Below are 24,053 nucleotides of genomic sequence, written 5' to 3' on the forward strand. Positions count from 1 at the left end.
TGTAGTCTACTGTACCTGAATAATAAAGGTACCCAAGACAATACTACAGAAGATTGGGTTGTTGAAGATGCCTTCAAAGACATTCCTTTCACCGTGGATCTTACGGGCATTGATCTCATTGAAAAGCTGCATCATGACAAAGGTATTGAAGACAATGGTGTAGTGTTCTGAGGGTGGGGCATGGAGGGGTGCATTCCTGCCACTGTCAATGTCCAACAATTTCTCTCCTACAGAGGGGGGAAAAAAAATATCCTGGTCAAGAAAAAGAAAATCTTGGATAACAGTGCAGGGTACAGAGAACATCTTCAGATACGAAACCCTTACCAGCAAAGAGCAATGTAAAAATGATGACTAGCTGATAAACTCCATGACCCAGGATGTTCTTCATCATGGTGCGGGAGATTAGAGGTTTGTTGCGGCCGTATGGCTTCCTTAGCAGCAGGGCTTCTGTAGGGGGCTCTGTGGCCAGAGCTAGTGAAGCAAAAGTGTCCATGATCAAGTTGACCCACAACATCTGTACAGCTTTCAGTGGAGAGTCCTAGTGCAAGAGAGTGAGTCGCCAAATTAGGTTATGGAAATTCAGATCATCTATTAAACACATTTCGATCGCCACGAACCAAATTACGCATTTATGAGCTGGAGCAGTGACTGCACTGAGGAGTACATATTTTGTTATGAGGTGTAAGATTGATGGCAGGTAGGAAACAAACAAATCTTTTTTATAATGAACAAAGACATGAGAGCCAGGTAAGCTGCTCTTGGATACTGTTACATTTCCACAAGGACACATTTCCAGATTTCCAAAAGTTATACATAAAGCCTTTATTTCTCCTCAGTTTATTGCTGGATCTTCATTCCTTCTGCTTAAGCTCTTTCAACAGTGAACCAAGTCAGTTTCTATTCAGAGCATAACAGTGAAATAACTCTACACACACACACAATAAAGAAGAAAAGTAAAACAAAAACAAAAAAAACCCCTACAATATCTGGGTGCTAACCTGTGTGATGCACGCTCCTGTAAATGCTACAATGACAGCCACCACATTGACCGTTAGCTGAAACTGAAGGAACTTGGAGATGCTGTCATAGACGTTTCGACCCCACATGACAGCTTTAACGATGCTGGAAAAGTTGTCATCAGTCAGAATGATGTCAGATGCCTCCTTGGCAACATCTGTCCCAGCAATACCCTGGAGACAACAAGATGATCATTAAGAATCTGTTCCATCTATCCACCAGATATTTAACAAGATGATTAAGTGGCCTAAATTCTGACTTCCTTCTAGTTGACTGCCAGAGTTACCATGGGATACTGAGCAAGATGTTGATGTTAAGAATGACCCGATTTATATTTCTGATTAAACCTTATTTAAGAAATTATACACGAGTAACTTACCATGGCGAAGCCAACATCTGCTTTTTTCAAGGCAGGACCATCATTCGTACCATCTCCTGTCACTGCTACTACTTGTCTCTGTTCTGCCACTGTGCTGTCAATAATACCTAGAATAGTAAAATGTAAAAATTTAAAATAAAACCATTACAGCATTAAAAAAAAAAAAAAAAAAAAGAAAAAAAAAAGAAAAAAAAGGCTAGCAGCAAAAGAAGAAAACAAACAAACACGTTAGTTCACTTTTTTCATTTTTACCCATACCAGAGAAACATAACTACCTTTGACTAAGGTGTGTTTGTCTGTGGGGGAAGAGCGAGCCAATACTCGAAGTTTGGGCCAGATCTTGTCAATGCGTTCTTGTTCAATCTAGAAACATGAGACAAAACCCTAATAGAATCCAAATAGCACATCTGCAACAGTCTCTGAGGTACACTATTTTGCTGTGGCCCACCTCTCCCTTTTCATTCCGTATCCTGCGATTGAACTCTTTTCCCTCCAGGCAGAGGAAGTCATCTCCAGGCTGTAGGATGCCACACTTGGTGGCGATGGCTCGAGCTGTGTTGATGTTGTCCCCAGTCACCATCCGCACGGTGATGCCAGCACGCTGGCATTTCCTGATAGCATCTGGAACCTGAAGGGAAGCACAGGAAAAAGAAATGCAAATTATCACTGAATATCACTGGGGATTATCAATCTAAGTGTTCAACTAAAATTTATATATATCTGGGATTTTAAGCACTAAAAAAAATTGGTTCATTATTTTACGAAGGGCCCCATTACAAATGTCCAACTATCCCCATCTAACTGACTTTATCACATTATTTCCAAACCTCATCCTTTCCTACAAGCAAGCCCAGCACACCTGTCCAGTACATAAAATGGCAGAAATGAGCGACAGTGAAGCATCTAGCAAGAAAATGACCTAACTTTTTCAGGCCAGGATTATACTCCCTCACCAACACCCACAAACAGCTGCAAACACCACAGAAGCATAGTTGTGCTTTCTTGTCTACTTGTAGGATGCAATGCACAGATGGTGCCTTTGAGGTGTAGAAGTTGCATGGATACGTTTGCATGCAAACTAGAGAGTACTCTGACATCTGCACAGAGTCTCAGGTACACCCTGATAACAAACATTTATGTCACTCAGATCCTAGAAAACCCTTGTGTACATACAGATGTGGAAATTATAAAATTAATATAACAAATGGGTCCTCCTGGAGTAAGTGCTCCCTTTAAAGAAATATTATTTTGCTTTACTTAAAAAAGTGTATGCGCCCAACAGTCCAGTGGATGAATAAAGCTGACAACTGACAAATAAAGCTTAAAAAAAAATACTTTATACTTTATTTTTGGAAACTAGATTCACCTCAACTAGTATAGACTGCTACATTAGGTCTAATGTTTTTACTGTTTACATTCACCCATCATTTATTTTGTGTTGCTTCCAAACCGCCTGAAATGGAGTCATTGATGTGGCTGAGTTTAGTTAAAATGGTTGTTCCACAAATTGAGTGCAAGCTCTGCAAACAGCAGTTTCCATAAAACTGTCAGCTAACTAGAATTGACGTATTCTAATGTTTGATCTAATTATGGTTTCTTAATGATAGACACATCTAGCCATAGTGTCACCAAGTCCAGCAATCTGCCAGTACCAGCGAATATATTCAGATCATGCTGGATTGAATGGATCATCTCTTATCAATTTGAAAAAGAAAAAACAAAGAAGCAAATAAATTTTTTCACTCCACCTTGCAGTGTAGCCGTTTCTCCTTCATACATGTTTGAACAACAAGCATTCTAAATACTTCATTTTGGGTCCAACCTTGGAACTAGTGAAGTTGTTCAATGTGCCACATGTAAACAGCTTGTCAAGCAATGGGTTCTGACTCAAAGCCAAAAGATGGACCTTCAAATGAAGTGCAGATAAATACTCTACCTTTGAAGAGTTTTCTTACTAGCAATCATACAAGTGAAACTGTTTGTGCATGAACTCACTAACATTAGTGTAGCCACTAACCTCTGGTCTAACAGGATCTTCAATGCCAACCACACAGATGCAGGTTAGTCCACTGAGGATATCATTTTCATTGTCCCAGTCAGGCTCCCCATCAGAAGCAGGAAAATCTCTGTATCCAAGGCAGATTGTTCTCAAGCCCTCTGAGGCCATGGGCTCGATCACTTTCTTAACCATGTCATCTCTGTCCCGTGGGCGGAACACCTTTGGCTCACCATTAGCTGTCAAGATTTTATAGCACCTGCAGTGTGTAAAGACGATACATTAAACCATAAATGTAAAGGAAAAGAAAGAAAAAGAACGTGTAGGTGGGTGAAACATCCAAAGACGAAAGCCATTAGTGGCTTGGAGTTAAGAAACATGGATAAAGACGGAGATAGGTACAGATGCATAAATGTAAAAAATGTCATTTAGATTTGATAAAAGGGTAAGAGAAGAGGAGAAGACAAAGCATTTGAATGGTGAGCTGCAGCAGTAAGAAGTCACACTAAGCCCTCTGTGGGTTAAAAAGAAGCCTGCTTGGTTAAGAGGCTTACAGAGCTGTTACCGGCTCATTTTCTCAGTGCCTGTTTTTAAGTCACAACGTAAGGGGCTTGGGTGGGATGCACTTGAACTTCTTAGCTGCTTAAGCCATTACACATATCATTTACAGCAAAGTCTGGCCAGCCGAATAAGTATGAAAAAGAGCTATGGAACAACCTTTCATTTAGCTGATCAGACATCCGTGACTTCATGCTTCTTCAGTAAAGAAATCATAGAGGAATTATTATCTAAGAGGATAATATTAAACCATACAATCCCCCAGCCAAAAAAACAAAACAAAAAACAAAACAAATCATACAAAAAGAGAACATGTGAATGAACATGAAAAATGAAAATGTCTCTTACTTTTTTAGGAGAATTTCTGAGGCTCCTTTGCTGAACATACGGTAGCTGCCGTCAGCCATCTTTAACACAGTGCTCATAGACTTGCGAACTGAGTTGAAGGTGTAGACCTTGTAGAGTTTCTCTTCAGGAATCTCGTTGCGGATAGCCTGGTAGTCGCGTTTTAACTCAGTAGAAAAGCCGAGCAAGGCACATTCGGTCTTGTTACCCACCTGTCGTGGCAGACCCCCTTCTTTCTCTGGAGGCTAAAAGAAAAAAAAAAAAAAAAAAAAAAAAAAAAGGTGAAGACAAAGTTAATGTGCTACACAGTCAATTTTAGAGGTACACTGCTTTTTACAAGCATACCATGATCTTAGTAGTGTAGGCGCAGTTGACTGCAATGCCCAGAATCAGGATGTCTAAAGTGGAGGAGGGGATGTTCTCTGGTTCAGGGACCTTCTTGTAGTGCTTTTCAGCTATGTAGGCCTGCACCACAGTCATGCGGTTCATGGTGAGTGTACCAGTCTTGTCAGAACAGATGGCAGTAGCATTTCCCATAGTCTCACAGGCGTCCAAGTGACGCACCAGATTGTTATCCTTCATCATTTTCTGTAGGAAGATAAAAAAAAAATAGAGTCTGACAATGCTGAAAGCTATATTTTATATAATGAAAACATTTTATTTTTGTTTCATGAAATAAATGTGGTGAGATTTTACAACTGAATGAATAACTCCTTGATTAACTAAAGCCCTCTATTGGCTAAATAATACCCTAAAGCCAAGTAATGATCCCCTATCCTCAAGTTGTTAACCAGATCTTAGCAGCCTGATCTTCTAGTTTTAATAGGCTAAAGTGTAAGGTGGTTACTTTGTGCACAGGTCACTTGGCTAGGAGATCTCACCTTAACAGAATACGCTAAGGAGATTGTTACAGCGAGTGGCAGGCCTTCGGGAACAGCCACCACAAGAACAGTGACACCAATGATGAAGAACTTCACAAAGAACTGAATGTAAACAGGTGTGCACTGCTTAACCCAGGACAGATTCTGGATCCAGAAGGTATCCACTACAAACAGCACCACCAGGATGATAACAGTGATGGCTGACATAACCAGACCTAGAGAGAAAAGAAAGATGTTAAGTCATATTACTATCAGGACACATTTAGCTGTATATTGCTTATAGTGGGTGTAATTGTGATTACACAATATAAACAGTTGGAGACGTACAACAACAACAAAAAAAAAGTTGCAGTGAACACAGGGGCATGAGAGTACAAGCACATAAAATGTTTTACAACCTACAGCACTCAGCTGTGCCAGAAACAAGTGATTTTGGCTGACTCACCTGCTTTTCCAATCTGTACTGCTAGTTTGGTCAGTTTTCCCTGGAGAACAGACTTCTCTTTCTTTGGCAGGTTGGCTTTCTTCTTCTCCTCTGCATCTGCTCCCTCGTCACTGTTCAGAGGCTGCATTTCCATTGCAGCACCATCCTGGGCTTTAGCTGCAGCAGAGAAAACAAGACAAGGTTGTTAAAATTTGCCTGGCAATTCCAAATCTGCACTGGCCATTACTGGTGCTGAGTGTTTTAAATACATTTATATAAAGGAATACTGTGTTCAATTCATTTAAGAAAGACTCTAGGATTTATGGAAAAAGCAGTGACTGAAATGAAAGTATGCTGATTTGTCAGTTATGATTTGACAGTTATGAACACAGAGTATTCATTCATAATCAGGTGCCACATCAAGCCTACATTTGAATATTTGCTTCCAATTTGCAAGACCAGAAATAAAAACTGTATGCTACAGCTGTGGATGAATAAGGTTGATACAGGTCAAATAAACGTATTCACTTCTCTGGTAATATTAGAAAACTTGAGAATAGTTTTTATATTTTGTGTCTATAGCATATAATCTAGCTCAACAACAGGTCTGGACTAGATTTCCCCCGCCCCTCATAAAATATCTGATTACCTGACTTTACAGGTAACAAGTCAGAGCAAGTTGATTGAAACTGGATCACAAAAATTGCTGTATGATGAGAATATTTCAAATATTAATCCCTGCAGAGCACTGTACTACAAGTTAACTGATTAAATAAAATCACTCAAAATTATAGCATGCTTTTTTGCTTCCCTGTTATCCCAGGAACTGTGGAAATGTCACTGTAATTATGTTTGTGAGCTGACTGCACAGTAGTTAAGATTTTGAGGGTTAAAGAACAGGTTACCTAGCTAGTGACAGATCTGTTTGAGGCATCTCCTACTCTTCCTCCTCCTGCAGGTAAATTCCCATAAATCTCTCTTCTCAATCTCCCTCAGGACCACTCTCTGTATCCTGCAGAACTAATGGGAATCCCAAACCCACATCTAACTAGGTAACCTTGGACACACAAAGCCTCTAATGCCAAAAGGAGGAGAAGAGGCAGCTGGCAGGCCAGCAGGGGCTGGTCTCTGTCATGTCACGCACCATGATAAAATCATTAGCTTTCCTGGGCACTGACGCTATGGCAGTTCCTACAGGACAACTGAAACATTCTCTTAACATTTTGAAGTCTTAAACAAAGTACACAATTCTTTTAAAGCATGAGAACCCGTTCCAATTTGGGGATACTAAAGGCTTTATTTATGGTACAATGGTATGGACAATAGCACGGTATTGTGTGCGAATGTATGCTGCAGGAAGCAGGAACACTGGGCTACTGCAGCTGCTGTGGACTGTGGCTTGCTCTGCACTTACATGGTCGGTGTAATCTCAGTCTAAAGGATTACTGCTGATTCCTGGCAGGCAGAGGGAATCTGTGCACAAGGGACCAGCGCCAGGGTTGTGGTCACAGACCCAAGCACTACTGATCATAGTGTCCCAGCAGGGGAACAAGGCTGGCTCGCTGGCTGAGTTACCACTAAAGAGTCTCATTATCATTGTTATCGGTCTGAAATTGCACCAGTGCAAGTCTTAGAGTTTGACTCTGAATAGTTCAGTCTGGGACATCAATAGAAATCAAATTGAGGGGGGCCTGAGGGAGAGTCAGAGAGAGATGGGTGGGAAAGCAGATGTTCTGGCCCCAGAATTGTTGCATGGCTTTAATCTCCTCATCACTAATCGCTATAACTGGATTCAGTAGCACCTGCTGCTCGAAGCGCAATGTGCCAGGGAAGGACGAGAAAAGAAGAGAGAGAGACAGACAGGAGGGCCAGACAGTACAATGGAGAGCCAAGAACAGCCCGTACTAAGTATATGCTGACATAGGGTCATGCAAAAATATGTAATTCCTCATTACTTGCATGAAATTATGGTGGCCAATTATTAACAGACTGGGGTTGTAACCTACCCTCAGCACTGTTAAATGGGGAGGGACCCACTGATAAAGCTAAAGGCTAATACCTAAATGTAGGCACTAAGCTGTAAGGCAATTACGTATGGTTAAGCATGCCAGTCTGTGTGTGGGCAAGTTACTTACCTTTCTTTCGATTTTCTACAGACCCATCCTGCTTCTTATCTGTGGAAGAATGCAACACAGAGTTAGGGACATAATAGACACAGCGAAAATCCAGAGTTTTTTTTTTTTTTTAAGGATTAAATAAACTAATTAATTACAGTAGTTAGACCAATCATTCTTAGAACTACAGTTTTAAATGAGGAGAACTCTACCATCATACATAAGATGAGCTACAAATAGCCGATTTGGTTGGCAGAAAATAAGTCGTCTACTGTGACCCTCTGACAGCTTCTAAAAGTTGTTTGATATAAACAAAGGTCAAATCAGTGCTTTTTGCATTCATACAAACCCTGCTATAACTACATTTTTCTGTAGATTGTAAAACTGTTGGTAAAGACAAAAATATCTTTGCAGAAATGCTCTTTGTGTGTCTGTGTGTATGTGTTTGTGCTGAGTTTATTAGGGCAACAAGCAGAGGAGCATACTAACTTTTTTTCTGTTTCTTCTTCTCTTCCTTCTCTTTTTTCTTTTCCTCCTCGTCGTCATCATCCTCTTCCCCGCCTCCGAGTAAAGTGAAGATAATTCCAGTTTGAGAGTTGACACCCACAGCAGTGACCACCATTTTCCCTGAGCCTTCCATTACATGGGTGCCTTTGAACAGAAGAAGGAAAACAAAGTGTCAGTAAAGGACATCAGGAAACCGTACCTAGGATAAATGCCCTGCTCTTTGTTTCACTGTTTCCATATTACTTCTTCCAGGTTTCTGTTTAGACACTGGTGGCAGCTTTGTCCCTGCTGAGCCTTATTTTTTTTGCTTTGAATGTTTCACTTTGGTTCAGTGAAAATGTTGCGCTAGATTCCTTTGTTGAGAAGGTGGTTTAGCCAGGCTTTCAAGCGGTATGGTGATCTACACACGAGAAACTAAATGCAGGTTTTCAATTGCAGGCAATAAATACAAATGAATAGTGCACTTGAAAGTACAGAAAGAATCACAGTCACTACTGCAGATACACTCCAAACCTTTAATCAACAGCCTTTAATCAAAAGCCAACTGTTAGTCTGTGTGAAATAATGGAATTCTGAGAGGCTGTAACAGTGTTGCATCTCTGGCTCTCCATTCCTCTCAAGACACGGCAAGAGCTTTGATTTTTTTTTTTTTTTTTTTTTTTTAAACACAAACATCAAATATCAAAAAAAAGAACACAAGCTAAAGCCGGAGTAAAGGAGCGAGACCCACGAGGCTCTGACAGCTGAGGAGTGGAAAGCATTTAAAGGTTCCTGTGTTAATTAGAAGATGCTTTTCTTTCATTCGTGAGAAGGGATACGGCCCGTGCTAAGGGAAATCAAAGGAGCAGTAGCGAGGCAGCGCATAAAAACACAAACACACATGACTCCTGTGCCTTGGAGGTGTGCCAAGAGAGAGCCAGATGAACTAAACAAAAGTGTTTCTCCCTACACACGTTTTTCGTGACAAATGGCTACAGCCATGAAGGCAACTCTGACTGCCCCTTTTAAACTGTATTTAAAAGGGCGTTGGGGACATAGGATGGACACAGAAAAAAAAAATGTTGGAAATATTGTATGGCTGATAACTTCATGCACTGAGAGGCAAGATCAGGAGCCAATTCAGTTTCAAACATGTTTTCAACAGAACACAAGTCTCATGCTGAGCTGAATGCTAACGAATATCTGATGGTCAATTCTTTTCAATTTGTGGATTATAACACCTTATTTATGAATATCCAGTTGATCACCTTTTCTTACTGATTTACATAAAATTTTGGATCATTTATTCAGTGCAACGAGTATTCCAGAAAATTTCTTTTAAAAGCAGGTCAATATATTGGACAACATAATCTATAAAAACTCTGAAAATTTGATCTTTCCCAGTACAAACCAGTAAAAGGAGAAGGTTTTAGGGTTCATGTTACCTGATAACAGCATTGGATCTTTTTCTAGTGTTTTCTTGACGTGGTCAGACTCCCCTGTGAGTGAGCTTTCATCGATCTTCAGATCATTGCCTTGGATGAAGACTCCGTCAGCAGGCAAGAGGTCACCTGAAACATTATAAAGCCAAACAAGCCTTTAATTTGGAGAAACAACATCTTAGTAACAGTTTAAATTTATGCCTTAATCACAGGCTCTCAAAGATTCTATGACTAAGTGAGTCATGTGAAACACTTTAGTGCTCGTCTCTTCAGAGGTTAGTGGTCATGTCGGTAATGTTCTTTTTACTGGTTTATGGATTTAAATCATTAGTGAGCTGGCTGTTGTGTTCCTCCCACGATCAGGAAAGTTCAACTTGAAGAGAAATCCTCGTCTTAATCTGTGATGAGCTACAACTAACACCTTGAACCAAGGATAACCTAAATGTGCAGTACTGTCTTCTTAATGGCTTATATAATTAAACATCTTAATTAAACATAGGTTACAACATATCTCAACATTCTTAACAGATTGACTTTTTTTTAAACCATCAACTAAAGGCTTATGTTTAACTGAGCTCTTACCATATTTTACTTGTGCAATGTCCCCAACCACAATCTCCGCCACAGGAATTTGAATAACTTGTCCTCCACGGACAACAGTAAATTTCTGTTCCTGCTCAATGCGGCTCTGGAGGCCTCTAAATTGCTTCTCTTTACTCCAGTCATTGAATGCTGTTACCAGCACCACACAGATAACTGACAGAAGAATGGCGGCACCCTCAATCCACCCGGCCTCTGCCTCATTTTCATCCCCACCACCACCAGCAGCTTTTCCACAGTCTGAAGGAGGATGGGGAAAAAAAATTAACATACAAAGCATAAATTTAACACATCATCTTATGGCTCAGCAACAGTGAAATACACAAACTGAGAAAAATGTCATCACATCATTACACATCATTGCAAGTATCACTAAATATATTTAACAAAAGACATAATTAAGACTTCAAACATAAGTAATATGATCTAGAAAAAGAAGATAAAACATAAATGTAATGAATGGTTGCTCACTTTCTCTTTCTGCATCTGGAGGTTTATAAAAAGAAAGGCCTAGTGAAACTATGGCTGCCACTTCAAGGATAATCAGCGTGACATCCTGTAGTGCCTCCCACACTAACTGTAAGAACGTTTTGGGCTTTTTGGGAGGTATAAAATTTTCCCCAAACACTGTTTTCCGCTTCTCAATATCTGCAGGCTGTCCGCTTAGACCTAGGTAGACAAAGACAGATACACAAAAGAAAAAACTGCAGTTAATTCATAAAATGTTAGTTTTAAACCCATCAGGGAATTTCATACAAAACAACAAATATTTAGTCACATCAGAAAAAAAAGGAAAAGAAAGAGAAGGCCTTAATTATGTGTCACAAAATTGGAGCACAGATGGGTGAGTTGCTGCAGTTCACGGGGGGGGAGCGTGTCTCACTGAAGTAAGAGTCAGCGAGCTGTGCTCTCATCAGCAGGCCTCCAAAAGCATAATTTTGAAAAGGATTCAGCATTTCTGACAGGACACTGTGGAGGACACAATGCCTGCAAACAATGACACACATTTTCACCTCTTTCAGACACGCCAGGGAATGTGAAAACTATGGTCAAATCTAATCCCCCAAAACTGCTGTTTTCAACACAATGACCAACTGACTAGGGGTTGAATCAGCTATGGACTCACAGGTGCCTATACTCACACACTACTGTCCCGTTATGGAGTCATCTCTCTGATACATTACATGTCTGGCTGGCCTGAGACCCATTCATCCATGTGTACAGAGAAGGAGCTTTCTGCAGCAACCCATTCAAATGCCTCCACATTCAAGGCAGAGTCAAATATTCAAAAGGGCCTTTGCACATTTGATGATGCATGACAGTTTTTCAGTTCTATTCATGCTAGCTGTGTGTGGGTGAGGGTGCAGACTGGATGGAGAGAGTGTGTGTGTGTTTACGGGAATGGATGGAGATGGAGCAGGATTGAGGGCTGGGGAGGAGTGACTGTGTGAAACTGCTACTGACAGGCAGATGGGGGTGGGCGGGGGTGGTCGGGGGTGAGGGTGTAAAGGACCGAGACTATTAAAGAGTGGAGATGCTGATAGCTACACGGAAGCTGTGCTGGCAGTATCAGCGTCTTAACAGGGAAAAGGATCAGCAGGGCCAGTGCATGGAGAGAAAGAGGAAACGACAGGAAAAACAGACAAGCAGACCAGAGGTATAATAAAAACCACGACACCGCCTTGGAAACTAAGCACAGTGACAAAAGCACAGACAATAAGATACATTGTCTAGCTAGCAGAAGGACAATCCTCCATCTCATACTGCAAGCACAGATAGTTCAAACTGCTGATTCTGATGGGGCTCTCTTTTTTATTAATATTGGAGAGGTCAAAACTCCAGCAACACTTATTGTGTTTAGAACGTCATTGTCAGGCCAACACATTTTTGTGTGTGAACACTGAGACTAACTACTGTTTCAACAATAATGTTCTATACACTCATGTGTTCTTGGAATTCTCTATTTAGATTTTACCCCCTCCCCATTTTGTTTTGCTTATCCAATTCGGGTGTGTAAGGCAGCTGGAGCCTAACCCAGCTGTCATAAGGTGAGGGGCAGGGTACACCCTGGGCAAGTGGCAGTCTGTTGCAGGGACAACACAGACAGAAAGGCAACATCTTACACTTACATTCACACCTACCGATTAATCCAACCCCATGCATGTGTTTGGACCATGAAAGGAACCTGAATACCTGGAGAGCATTGCAAACTCCAGGCCCTTCTTTCACCCCCCCTGGGTGAAAGAACAGTCAATGGACGTGTCATTTGTGGTCATTTCATAACCAAATGTCTGTTAGATTAAGAATTTAATCTCTGTAGACTCTTCTCTGGAAGAGTTTGGAAATACTTGGGATTTATTGCAAGTGATGTTAACCAAGAAACACCTTTCAAAAAAGTGGCAAAACTTGTGCTTGATGTAAAACATCACAGGAGAAAATAGAGAGTCACCTTACAGCTCTCGAGTACTACGCGTTTTACTCACACCCATCATGCAGGTACAATGAATGGACTGAAAGACCTTAGATTTTGCTTCTAGGAAATGTACTCTGATCAGGGAATAAACACCTTATTTAAATGAAGACGTTTTAAATAACAGGAATGTATCACGACATAAAAGTGAAAGCGGCACGCTGTTAATTTCATTTTCCATTAAGTTATGGTAGTCCCACCAATTCTAGATTTCACCAATAATCTAGAATAGTTTTAATGCCAATAGAGTAAAATATAATATAATATATAATGCCAATAGTGCAAAATATCAGAAAACAGAGTTAACATTAACACCATATTCCAAAGCAAATGCTTTTTCTGTTAAAATATAAACCTTGATAGCAAACTGACACACACAAAACAACTAACTGATGATAGAATTGGGTTCTAAAAACATAAAAAAAAAGAAAAAAGTTTCAATTAAATACATTTACAGTTGATTTGCGTTTTATCCTTGCCAATTCATTATAATCAATGAATATAGTAGGACAATGGTTGGGCTAAACTTTACTCCTGAATAAATTACTTAAATAAATAACTACAATAAAAAATGATGACTTCAGTGAACTGCTTCATAAAACTCCCAGTTGTTTCCATTGATTTCAGATGCGAGTTAATTAAAAGAGGGTCTTGCCGTTTCTTCTTTCTCATTCCTACTCACCAAGCAGGTCAATAAAAACTTGTGTAAAGAAAATAATCCTGTATTACTAGTTACATGGTTAATTGACATTACAACCTAACACATACTTTTCTAAAAGAGGTGAGAAGAATGACTCACCACCAGCACAACACATTAAAAAAAAGTGACTGGGTTTATCCAGCAAAGCTGCCTGTTGCTGCTCTGTGGCTGTCTCTCACCATCTCCTTTAATTCTCTGTGCCTCTAATTAAAACACGCTGACAGCTAATACCCCACTCAATTTTACACCACATTTTCCCTTTGTATTATAGCAATAAATACAAGTGACAGAAGCCGATCAAGGTGTCATCTCTCCATTTGATTCACAAACAGAAAATAGGTTGGCCTTGGCCTCTTGCATCATTTTAGCCTCAGTGCGGGTCTCGTGTCAAGCAGCTAATCATTAACCATTTAATTTGGATGCTTGTGCAAGCTGACCCATCTGAGTACTGTCATTTTCAGTCATCAGTAAGAGGTCAAGGTAAACCTTTACCCTGAGTCTGTCACAATTAAATGAGATGGGAGCCAAACTAAGCATCATTAACTCGACAAACTAAGCCTAAGAAATAATTCCAAATTTACGTTTTTATGCACACACTCAAGAAAAGAGGACTTGTGATCGTTTCCTGCACGACCTTTTGTATATTAATTTTCTAAGCAGGTGAATCAAACCTGGTGAGCTGTTTTACTGTGAGTAAAATGTATAAAAAGATTGTTTATGTTGTTGAAAGGTTAACCATCAACCTATTTACGTTAATATAATATGAAGCACATCTGAGTCCAATTAGGATAACTGGATTATGGGATTTCCATCACCTCTGCTTAAGTTAAGCCCCGTCCACATTTAACGTGCTTCATCATGATGATTAGTTGGTGGTTGACATTCCCGACTCTAGTTGAGCAGGTAACCACCTTGTCAAATCAGTTAGTTGTTTTATGCATTCTCAAGGATGAGAAAAGTAATCGAGACCTTAAACTGTATTTTATCTGTTAATATATTACAATATAATAATATTGTATGTATAATAGTTAATATAATACTACCTACTATGAGAAGATCACATTAGAGTTTAGTTGACAGTGACAGGTGGGTTGCAAATGAAACAAGAGGAGTAATCAAGATAGTTGAGATGACAATGCTGACCAAAACAATTAAACTTTATGAATGGTCATGTTAAACACCATACATTGATTACATTTAAAAAAATAAAAATAAAAATAAAAAAATCATTTTTACCAATGATTCCTTCAAGTTTAAATAAAAACGCAAAAATACAAATAAAAACACAAATATTTATAAATGATAAATAAAGAGTCAGACCCTAAATAGGGGATTTTTTTTTTTTTTTTTTTTAAATGTCAAGCGTTTCTCACAAGAGAAGCTATTCATCCCTGCCGGCCTGCTTCCACTTTGAGATGTCTACGGGTGCAAGAGAGCCCCAGGCGGCAGGAAGCTTGTGTGCCTCAGGAGCCATAGGGAGAGCAACAACCAGCCAGAGCTGACAGCCAGCTGTCGCACGCCGTGGAAAGATGAGCGGGTGAGAGAACCAGAGTGATCTGGACATAAAGGTCCTGCCTTTTTCTCCAGATTAGATTAATCTAAGGAAACCTTGTGAGTTTTACTTCCTGTAGATAGAGCTTGTTGACTGAAGGCCTACTTTTAGCCATGGGGCTTAAGGGGGCAATAAAGAAAAGGAGTGCATTTCAGCTATAATATATGCTGACAGACTAAACCTCATCAATCTTCAAACTTTAATCTCAGTTTCATGACTGCATGCCCTCTGCCATTACACTGACACAATCTAGCAACAGACAGAGCTAAACATCTGTTAAACCACCATCTTTATGGCAGCTCTTGCAACAGCAGGTGTCTCCAGGATCGCAGTTCTCTTTGACAGCAAGTAACACCAATTCCAGGTACAGCGTAAATTTGCAGAGATAATCTTTTGTGTGAATCTAAAGTCCACTTCACACTCTTCAACAGGCAAAAACCTATTTCCACTTCCTGTAATTTTACACACCTCTTTCTCTTATAAAAAACCACTAAAATAAGGTTGTTTATAACAGCTCTCATAACCATCATTTTAACAATTTCTTCAAAAAGCCTTTTCAGAGAAAATCACAAGAGAGGATTTTAGGTGTTGCTGCCTGTAAGAATATATTATATCTGCTCCAAGATGGCGTTGATTAATAAACTGAGCATTGAGACTCTCAAGAGATATCATCATCCAATTTCTGCACTAAAAAAATAGAAATCTGTGGTATTACATGTTGATGAAAGTACCATCATCACATCACTCAGGAAATTTTGAGACTACAAATAACAAAAGGCACAGTGTCTAACTAGAGAGTCAATATCTCCATAGTTTTACAGAATTGGGTTGAAATGAAACAGAACTCCTCTGCACACCTTTAGTAACTAAAGCAAAACAGGAAAATAATTGTGCTCATGTATCAGTTTTCAAGCCAGAAATGACTACATGTGTATCAGCACACTTCCTAATTTCTCTGTGAACTGAACCAAACCAAGCCTGAGAGCTGTTATAACCACTCCCAGGCAAAATGCTTCAGCATATCACTTTGAATTTAGACACGAAGACAAGATATGCAGGCTTCCTGAATTAGAAAGAGAAAGACTACGACTTAACAGTCCGAACCTTGACACTGAATAAGGGGGTTTCCTGTTCAAAATGACAGATACAAATAAGCTGTCAGATTTTATAAATTAGATCAACTGGATGCATACCCTGGGACCCAAGTATTAGACAATGCGAAAATAGCAATGAACAAGGGATAACTGTGAGGATTACTGCCAATAATACTGATTTAAAGTGGCCATGACAATTTGATGAGTCTCAATCTGCAAAGAAAATAAGCTACTTGGTTTGGAGAAGAAAAACATGCTGTGGTTTTAGCAACTGTTATATACTGTGGCATGATATCACCTACACCCATTACTGCAGCTCGACACCTTCTTGCCCCGACTATAATAACTTCCATCTCTAAGCTAATATGACATCACTATATGTTTTTTTTAGGCTTGACTAAGTCCCCACAAATACCAAAGAGAACAATAGCACCATTTTTGCAAGCTGAGGGGCTGCTGTGAGCATTTAGTATATTTTAAAGCATATACAAGACAGTTTCCTTTGAAACGATATCGCTAACTATGATATCTAATTATGCTATTAGTGTGGGGGAAAAAAGAAACGGAAGCAAAAATGAAACGGGAGGAAGTAAAGCATGATGTACAAGTGAAACCAGGTCATTAGACAACTACGTGTATTAGCGAGATCCCTCCCTTCAACTCTCTCGGCAAGAAAATATTTTAGCACACACACTAAAACACTTGCCATCTAAAAAGACATCAACCCTTTCTAGCTTAAATGCCTCCACCTCTTTTTTTAGTACACTACAGTACAGTGACAAATGGGTTAAGGGTTAAAATTTGTCAAAAACAATTTTTCATGCATTGTCTGAATAAGCGTTTGGCAGTTCTCACTGTCACAATTGAGAAAGCATAATTACATCTTTTTAAACTCACAGTACTGGCATGTTAATTACCAAAATCAATCTGAATCAGTGAATTGAAATCCAACTGAATAGGGAGCTCTCTGGTGGTCTATTAAAACTTATGTACAGACATGAAAAATAGCAGTCGTACTGACACGATAAATTACATTTAGCTTCATGCAAATGGAGCTGGCTTTAAAGTCTTAGATTATGCAAACTAGTTAAAGCAGAGCAAGACATTAGTGCACATTCCTAACAGCTACATTTACTCAAACTTCTTTGGATGAAAAGACCTTGGGAAGTGGAGGATTAGCAGAGGATTGGCTTCAGAGGTTCAAATAATGCCCACCCAACTAATTAGAAATCCCTTTTCAATTGTCAGGGTCCTGTAATCTTAAATGATGGCTCAATTTCCCAAGCCAGGGACAAATGTGGCGATTGAAACAGTGGGTGTATACCAAGTGGAATGTATAGCTCATCAGTACAGTCTTGTTTAAAAAAAAAAACAATAATAATAAAAAAAAATGCCTAAACAGAAAGTTTTATTTCAATAAATTGGGCTAAAGTGACTGTTCCCTTTGAAACCTACACATAACTTGCTTTCAGTCTCATAGTTTTGGACAAGCTGAAAATCTTAAAAGCATTTTAAAAACAAGACCGTTGATATGCTAGACACCAATGAAGGCAAAACAAAAGAAAAAAAAAAAGATCTGAAATGAAGGCTTAATAATGTAAACTTTTTCCTAATATTCAGCTAACTTATCTATTCATTTATTAAAATAGAAATCAATACAGTGATAGGACTTCTTTGTGATTTATAAGGAAAAATGCGAAGCTAAGGGGCCTCAACTAACCACATTCTCTCTTTTTTACAGCATACACTCAGCTGAGCAGAGGGGGAGGACAATTTACACAACAACCAATGTCACTCATGCTGAAAATATGACAGGACTCCATATTCACCAACATTACACAGTCACATGCATGTTTAGACAACTTGTGCTCCCTCAGCAGCTAAATTCCTATTCAGCAATTTTTCATTAGTTTAGACAATGGCCCATTGCTTTTAGTAAATCTAAAGGGAGTTAGACAAACTGCACCGTGCACAAATGGTATGCGCAGTATTATCAAAAAGGAAAAAAAAAGAAAGGTTAAGGATTAAAGTAAGTTAATGGTACTTGCTCAAATAACAGTTGCTTTGCAGTGTTATAAACGCTTGTATTTACCACTCTCCTTTTGGTTTACTGAAGCTCAGGAGACTTTTACCTTGCACCAAGAGACCTCATACAAAGGACTGTTACAGTGAATATGTGGTGCCATTTTAATCTGGGATCAAACTGAAAATCCCCACAAATAAAGAGTTCAGTCAAGGTCATACTGGTGATTAGGCAGACTGTCTATAAAGGGAAACAGACAGAAGTAGCAGGGGAAAAAAGAAAGAAAAGATAGGCGCCATCAAAAGCAACCTACTTGGGTTTCACTATACCCTAAATGGAATTTTTTCCCCAATTCTTCTAATTATTAGGTTACGAATTTAATATTGAAGAAGACAGTCACAAAAGAGGAATTCACTACTTTACTACCGAGCCTTACAGAGTCCTGTTTTGTCCACCACATGTGGGACATTGACCTGCCTGCAGACTGGTACTGTGCCCAAGCAAACAGCTGGTCTGTCTGAAACCTACACACAAAGAAAAGCACATACACACACATAGTCAGAGAGGTGAAAAGGGAGAAAAGGAGGGTGTGTGGGACATATCCACAGGCCTTGAAATAGAGCAGGACTGGCCCAGGTCAGAGCCAGTCTGCCTGGCCACCTGTCTGGTTTGTGAAAGCTCCCAAGGAAGTCATGTCAAGGCATCCATAATGTGGATGACACACCTCCTAAACTATGTGTGCACCACATTGTCATTCCCAAAACTAAAACTGTCATGCTGTAAATGATCAAACTCAAATCATGTTGAGTAAAAATGTTACTATACCATCTATTGGTGATGTTTTTAACCGGTTGCAGAGTCCTTGAATATCCCCATAATATTCCGCAATTTTGGTTACTGCCTCAGCACTCCTCAGTTCCATTAACCCACGCAGTTCTTTTAGTGTGCAGCCAAACTCTCCATCATGGTTGGCCTCCACTATGGAGTTCTTCACCCCACTGTACGAGTTGTTCGCCATCTTCTTACTGCCTCCCCAGTCTATTGCAAAGTGTTGCTGCTTTGACTTGACAGCAGGGGTTTAAAAAGACCAAAAAAAAAAAAAAAAAGGGCTGTCCTGGAAATTCTTAAATCCTCAAGAGTGTGAACACAGTGACAGTTCCCATAAACAGCCAACAGGCCCTTCACAGGCAGCTGGAGTCATATGCCAGGTAGAAGGGATATTATGAAACAAGCCATTTCCCTGGGAGAGATGAGTTCCTATTCTTTCATGGTGACTGAGGATCACCCACAGAGCCAGAGATCACCATGCATCCAGATCTGGAAGAGAAGAGCACACACACAAAAAGAAATTTGTCAATATTCAAAACAAAATGGGCCATTACATGAAGAGGGGGGTTAAAATTCATTTACTGACACAACGCTTATGCTAACTAATAGCTGGCCAGGAAATCATTTCGTTTTCAGTATATAAACTACCAAGTTGGAGGCACGCTCTTCTGTAATTTCATTCACATGTAAATTTTTTTTTTTGACGTAACATATCAAAATGTATGCTCATCAGAACACGAAAAATTAATATTTGCATAAAAAGAACTGAAACTCATTAGATAAAACCACTGGGCTGCTGAGACAAGTAACTACATTATTAGCAGAACTGCCTCCAATCAATTGGCAAGAGATTCTGATTAGTTTTACTTAAGTTGCAATAAAATAACTTTGCCATCAAGATAAAACTCTTGACTAGTAATGAGCACTCTTTCTTGGTTAAAGCTTCTTGAGCATTATGTACTGGTAATCTACGGTTAACAGAGCTTCAACAATGCTTGTAGCTTTTTCACACTTTTACACATTTTTCTTGCCTCTTGCATAAGTTGGACTTGAATGAGGCATGAAGTGATTAAAAAACAGAACATATTCAAACAATAACAAAATAAAAACCATGTTAAACAACGTTAAAGCCAGAGCATGACAGTTCAACCAACTAACAGACCTCATGGACAAGCACAATAAATCACAAGACCATTTTCTATCTGCTTTTTAGTTACAATTCAAAATCATGTTTCTGTTTTTCCTATTAATACAAACTGTTCCTCATCTGATAAATGTACAATAAATAAGGATGTTGCCTGCTGTACAGATTGTTAAAGGCAATTTTCTGAATTATGATATATAATAAAAGGCTTTGTTGTTCGTCTTCTACCCTATCTGTATTAATAAATAAACAGCAGACCCTGATACAACATAAAGTCACTGTGTTAAATATGAATGTTGTTGAAAAGACACTACAAAGTGCATATCACATCTTGAAGTCAGCATGTCAGAAGATCTCTCCTTAATGACCATAGCTTCAAGGTGGAGCAAAAAAGATTAGCACAATTAAACCAGGTGTTTACCTTAAGTTTATTGCTTTGCACTTGACAATATGCTCTGCCTTGCCAGCTTGTTCTCCCCTGTCATTTTAGACAGAAACGCTTGTTGGCAAGCTTTTACTGCACTTACAGTAAATTATCGGGTTATGTCTAACTTCAGTAATGTTATCTTAACTTCACAGAGAACAGAGGACACAGTGAACACATACACACATACTCTGAAACCAGGGACAGATGAGAGAAAATAACCTGACCCTAAAAGATAGCAAAACAGTACAAACTCTTACACCCTGCTGTAATAAATAAGCGCACAAAAATCAGGTAACACTTTTCACTTTTTGGGATAGGAGCATAAAGCCCCTTGTCTTTAAAGTCATTCCAGCCAAATTTGTAAAATTAAGATTTCATAGAGACCTGTTGTACACAAAATGAGATTACTTCAATATTTTATCAAAATCAACACGGCTAACACAGTCCAAGTGAACATTTAAGGAAGAATTCCTGGGCTCATGGGATCATACATGTGGACAAAGTCAATACATAATAACATCTTGCTTGCAATACCAGAAATCCTGCTACTGTGTTGTAAGCCTGAACATAAACAGCACTTTAACATTGATGAGAGGTATGTGGAACAGGCCTTCTGATCCATATGAGTAAAAAGTCTCATGGACCTGATAAATCTTGCACCCAACAACTAAATCCTTAATTTCATTCCATTTTTTTAAAAATAGGTTTTTACAGGCACAGCATGGACCTAATGTATGGATGATGATGTTTTAGTCCCTGTTTTCTAAATCTACTTTTCCCAGATATTTAATGAATGATGAAAATCTTTAAACAAACAAACCCACATGAAAATAGATATTTTAAGGTAAACTGGGCATGTCCTTGACCCCATGCAGTTTGCTTACAGGCCACAGATAGGAGCAGTATATGCCACAATAACCTTGTTCAACCTGAATGTTAAACACTTCCTTGTCCTAGTTTTCAGCTTTCAGCCCAATCCTCATATTTTAATCAGAAGGCTTTTAGGGATCAGCTATGGCCCAGTACTTGATGATTTTGTTAAAAGGTATGATGAGTCTTCAGTTAAATGTAACTAAGACAAAATATATGATCACTGATTTTAGAAAGTGCACTCATACACAAGAGATCACGTTCATTATGGGTGATGGAATGTGCTTAATCTTAGAAATATCTCAGAACAATTATTGATTCAAAGCTAAACTTTGAAGCAAACTGTGAAGCTGTGTGCAAAAAAACCTAAACTCCACATTGATACAACCATGATGATTTCATTTAATCACATTCTCACTGAATCCATTTTCTCCTTGTCCTTGGTGTCAGGTCTAAAACATTTATCTGTAAAGAACAGAAACTCATTCAAACAAATTACCAGACCACCTAACAAACTAACTTATGAGCCACTGTTTGAGAGAAAGGTTTCTGGCCCCAAACTGTTGAACAACACAGTTTAAAAACTGCTTCACTGCAGCAGCTGTCACTTAGATGAACAAATCCATAGCTTTACAATCCTATGCCAGGTGAATTCATTATTATTATGTTTTTATTAATTTCTTTAGTATTTTGTATTATGCTTATCTGTTGTCTCTGTTTATATTGAATATGTGCGTGCAAGGATGGATGACTCACTACTGCAGGCCAAATCAACCTACGGGTATAAATAAAGTAACCTGAACCTGAACCTGCTACCCTTGAATATGACTACTACACTAAAAGAAGTATAATTTAAATAACTGTAGACTTCAAGTTCAGTCTGCCTGTTGAAGAGCTTCTAATACAACATTACAGTCAAATCTTTTCGACTAAACACCCCCATTTATTCTAGACTACATCAGTCCCCTTGCCATTTCAACATAAAGTCTCTCACAATTTAATTTAAAAAACAAAAAAAACAAAACTAAAACAAATCACAGTCATAAAGCCCCTGGCTTCCCTGCTGTGTGACTCCTGGGGTGCTGTAGTGAACAAGGACCAACTGACTGATTACCCTAGGAAAAGCCTTTTGTTTAATCTAATTAAGACTATCCGTCGCATGAGGGACCTCCATGGTGCTCTACATGGGAGAGTCCATTCTAATGAGAGGCTGCTGTCCATTCAGTGTTAATCAGACTAACACAATGTGGCAGATTCATTCACGTCGACCAGGTTGATACGAATATGTCTTGGAGAAGCTCGGATGAGAAAGCAACATCCTAATAAAACTACAGAGGCTGAAGCATAGCAAGTGTACATCTGCTTTAGGAAAGGTTTGATTTCATTGATTTCTTCATTCCAGAAGGAACAAAACTGGATTTATGGCTGAGATTTAACAAGATGGGCCCAGTTTCTATATGAAATCACTACTGTACTAAAAGCCATGTCAAACTAATCTTGCATTGCACAAGGAATCTGGACCCAGCCATCTGATCCATTAGGAAAGGCACCAGTGGGGGTACACGGGAACATTAAGCCATGTCTGGAAATAACACTGGGGATACTTTACTTGCTTTTTCTCACTTTCTAAATTTCAAACAGTAACACAAATCACATTTGAAAGGAAACTTTTCATCTGTCTTTACAGCAAACAGGAACTCCAAATGAATGTCAAACTCAAGAAAGCGTTTGAACTCTAAACTGGGTAAATGGAGCCTTTATTATTGCTCAGTGCACAAATGGATACTTGCAGCTTATTCCATTGAGATTCTTGGAAATTATTCTGTCACATGTCGAGACTATTTGAAGCCATCTGCCATGGAAAACGGGACAGAATTTATTATTTATTACACGGTATAATTGCCAGGCCGGGTGTGCTACTGAGGTGGGAGACATTGTGGAAATCCCTACTGTGAGAAGGAAACGCACCTTTGCATGATTTGTGCTGTCCAGAGATTTAGGCTCTTCATTCCATATTAGCATGCCCATTTAGATAAGGATGAGGTAGGTGGTCGTTAACCTGATGTGGCATTTTCGTTTTCATTTCATTTTCATTCTTGAGTATCCTGATTTTATAATCACAACGTACTCTGGCAAAATACACACACACACTAAACTCAAACCGCAAGACTTTATAGTGTTGTCAAACAATATATAAATTTATATATTAAAAAAGGTGACATTGTATTTCAGCAATCACCATTCCAAGCAAATGACGCACATGTTTTAATCCCAGGAATTTCTGTCAAGAAACTGGGTTCCTTATGGCTGCTGGCTGTCTGTGTTTCCACTGTCGTCTAAACACTGATGGCTCTTTTTACAGGCCATTAATAAAATGCAACTACACAACAAACTGATTCACTCCCTTCCTGTATGTGGTAGTAATGGAGATCAGTAGAAATGTTAGAAAAGCAGCATTTCCACCCGTTAGTTTCCTTCACCTCTGAAAAATACTAGCCCAGAGCAAGAAGCAAGTCATTTGGGTTGTTTTTTGTTTTTCTGGAGGGATGAAATTATTTCCTATGTAGTAAATGCAGCTGTAGTCAGGATAGTTTTGGAATTCTTCGTACTAGAGCAAGTTCACAAATCTCACCAACCTGACACAGGTGAATTTCAGGGTAGACCATCTTGTACCCTAAAGAAAGCATGCGACTTTCTAAATTT

General features: G+C 39.1%; 1 protein-coding gene across 2 annotated transcripts in view; it reads right to left on the bottom strand.

Moving 5' to 3' along the window:
- atp2b1a (ATPase plasma membrane Ca2+ transporting 1a) overlaps positions 1–24,053 on the bottom strand; it is a 40,350-nt gene that overhangs the window by 9,877 nt on the left and 6,420 nt on the right. For both annotated transcript variants that reach the window (XM_039601004.1, XM_039601005.1), the window contains exons 2-18: positions 18,907–19,398; positions 10,714–10,911; positions 10,225–10,482; positions 9,646–9,771; positions 8,204–8,365; positions 7,736–7,774; positions 5,622–5,777; positions 5,177–5,391; positions 4,641–4,883; positions 4,299–4,540; positions 3,414–3,651; positions 1,845–2,024; positions 1,672–1,759; positions 1,397–1,503; positions 999–1,190; positions 325–538; positions 16–227 (exon numbers count right to left, since the gene is read on the bottom strand). In XM_039601004.1, the coding sequence (XP_039456938.1) occupies positions 16–227; positions 325–538; positions 999–1,190; positions 1,397–1,503; positions 1,672–1,759; positions 1,845–2,024; positions 3,414–3,651; positions 4,299–4,540; positions 4,641–4,883; positions 5,177–5,391; positions 5,622–5,777; positions 7,736–7,774; positions 8,204–8,365; positions 9,646–9,771; positions 10,225–10,482; positions 10,714–10,911; positions 18,907–19,099 (3,063 nt within the window). In that variant the 5' untranslated portion in view covers positions 19,100–19,398. The remainder of the gene's footprint in view (positions 1–15; positions 228–324; positions 539–998; positions 1,191–1,396; positions 1,504–1,671; positions 1,760–1,844; positions 2,025–3,413; positions 3,652–4,298; positions 4,541–4,640; positions 4,884–5,176; positions 5,392–5,621; positions 5,778–7,735; positions 7,775–8,203; positions 8,366–9,645; positions 9,772–10,224; positions 10,483–10,713; positions 10,912–18,906; positions 19,399–24,053) is intronic.

Source organism: Oreochromis aureus, linkage group 17, assembly GCF_013358895.1.
Source record: "Oreochromis aureus strain Israel breed Guangdong linkage group 17, ZZ_aureus, whole genome shotgun sequence".
In the NCBI taxonomy this organism is placed as follows: domain Eukaryota; kingdom Metazoa; phylum Chordata; class Actinopteri; order Cichliformes; family Cichlidae; genus Oreochromis; species Oreochromis aureus.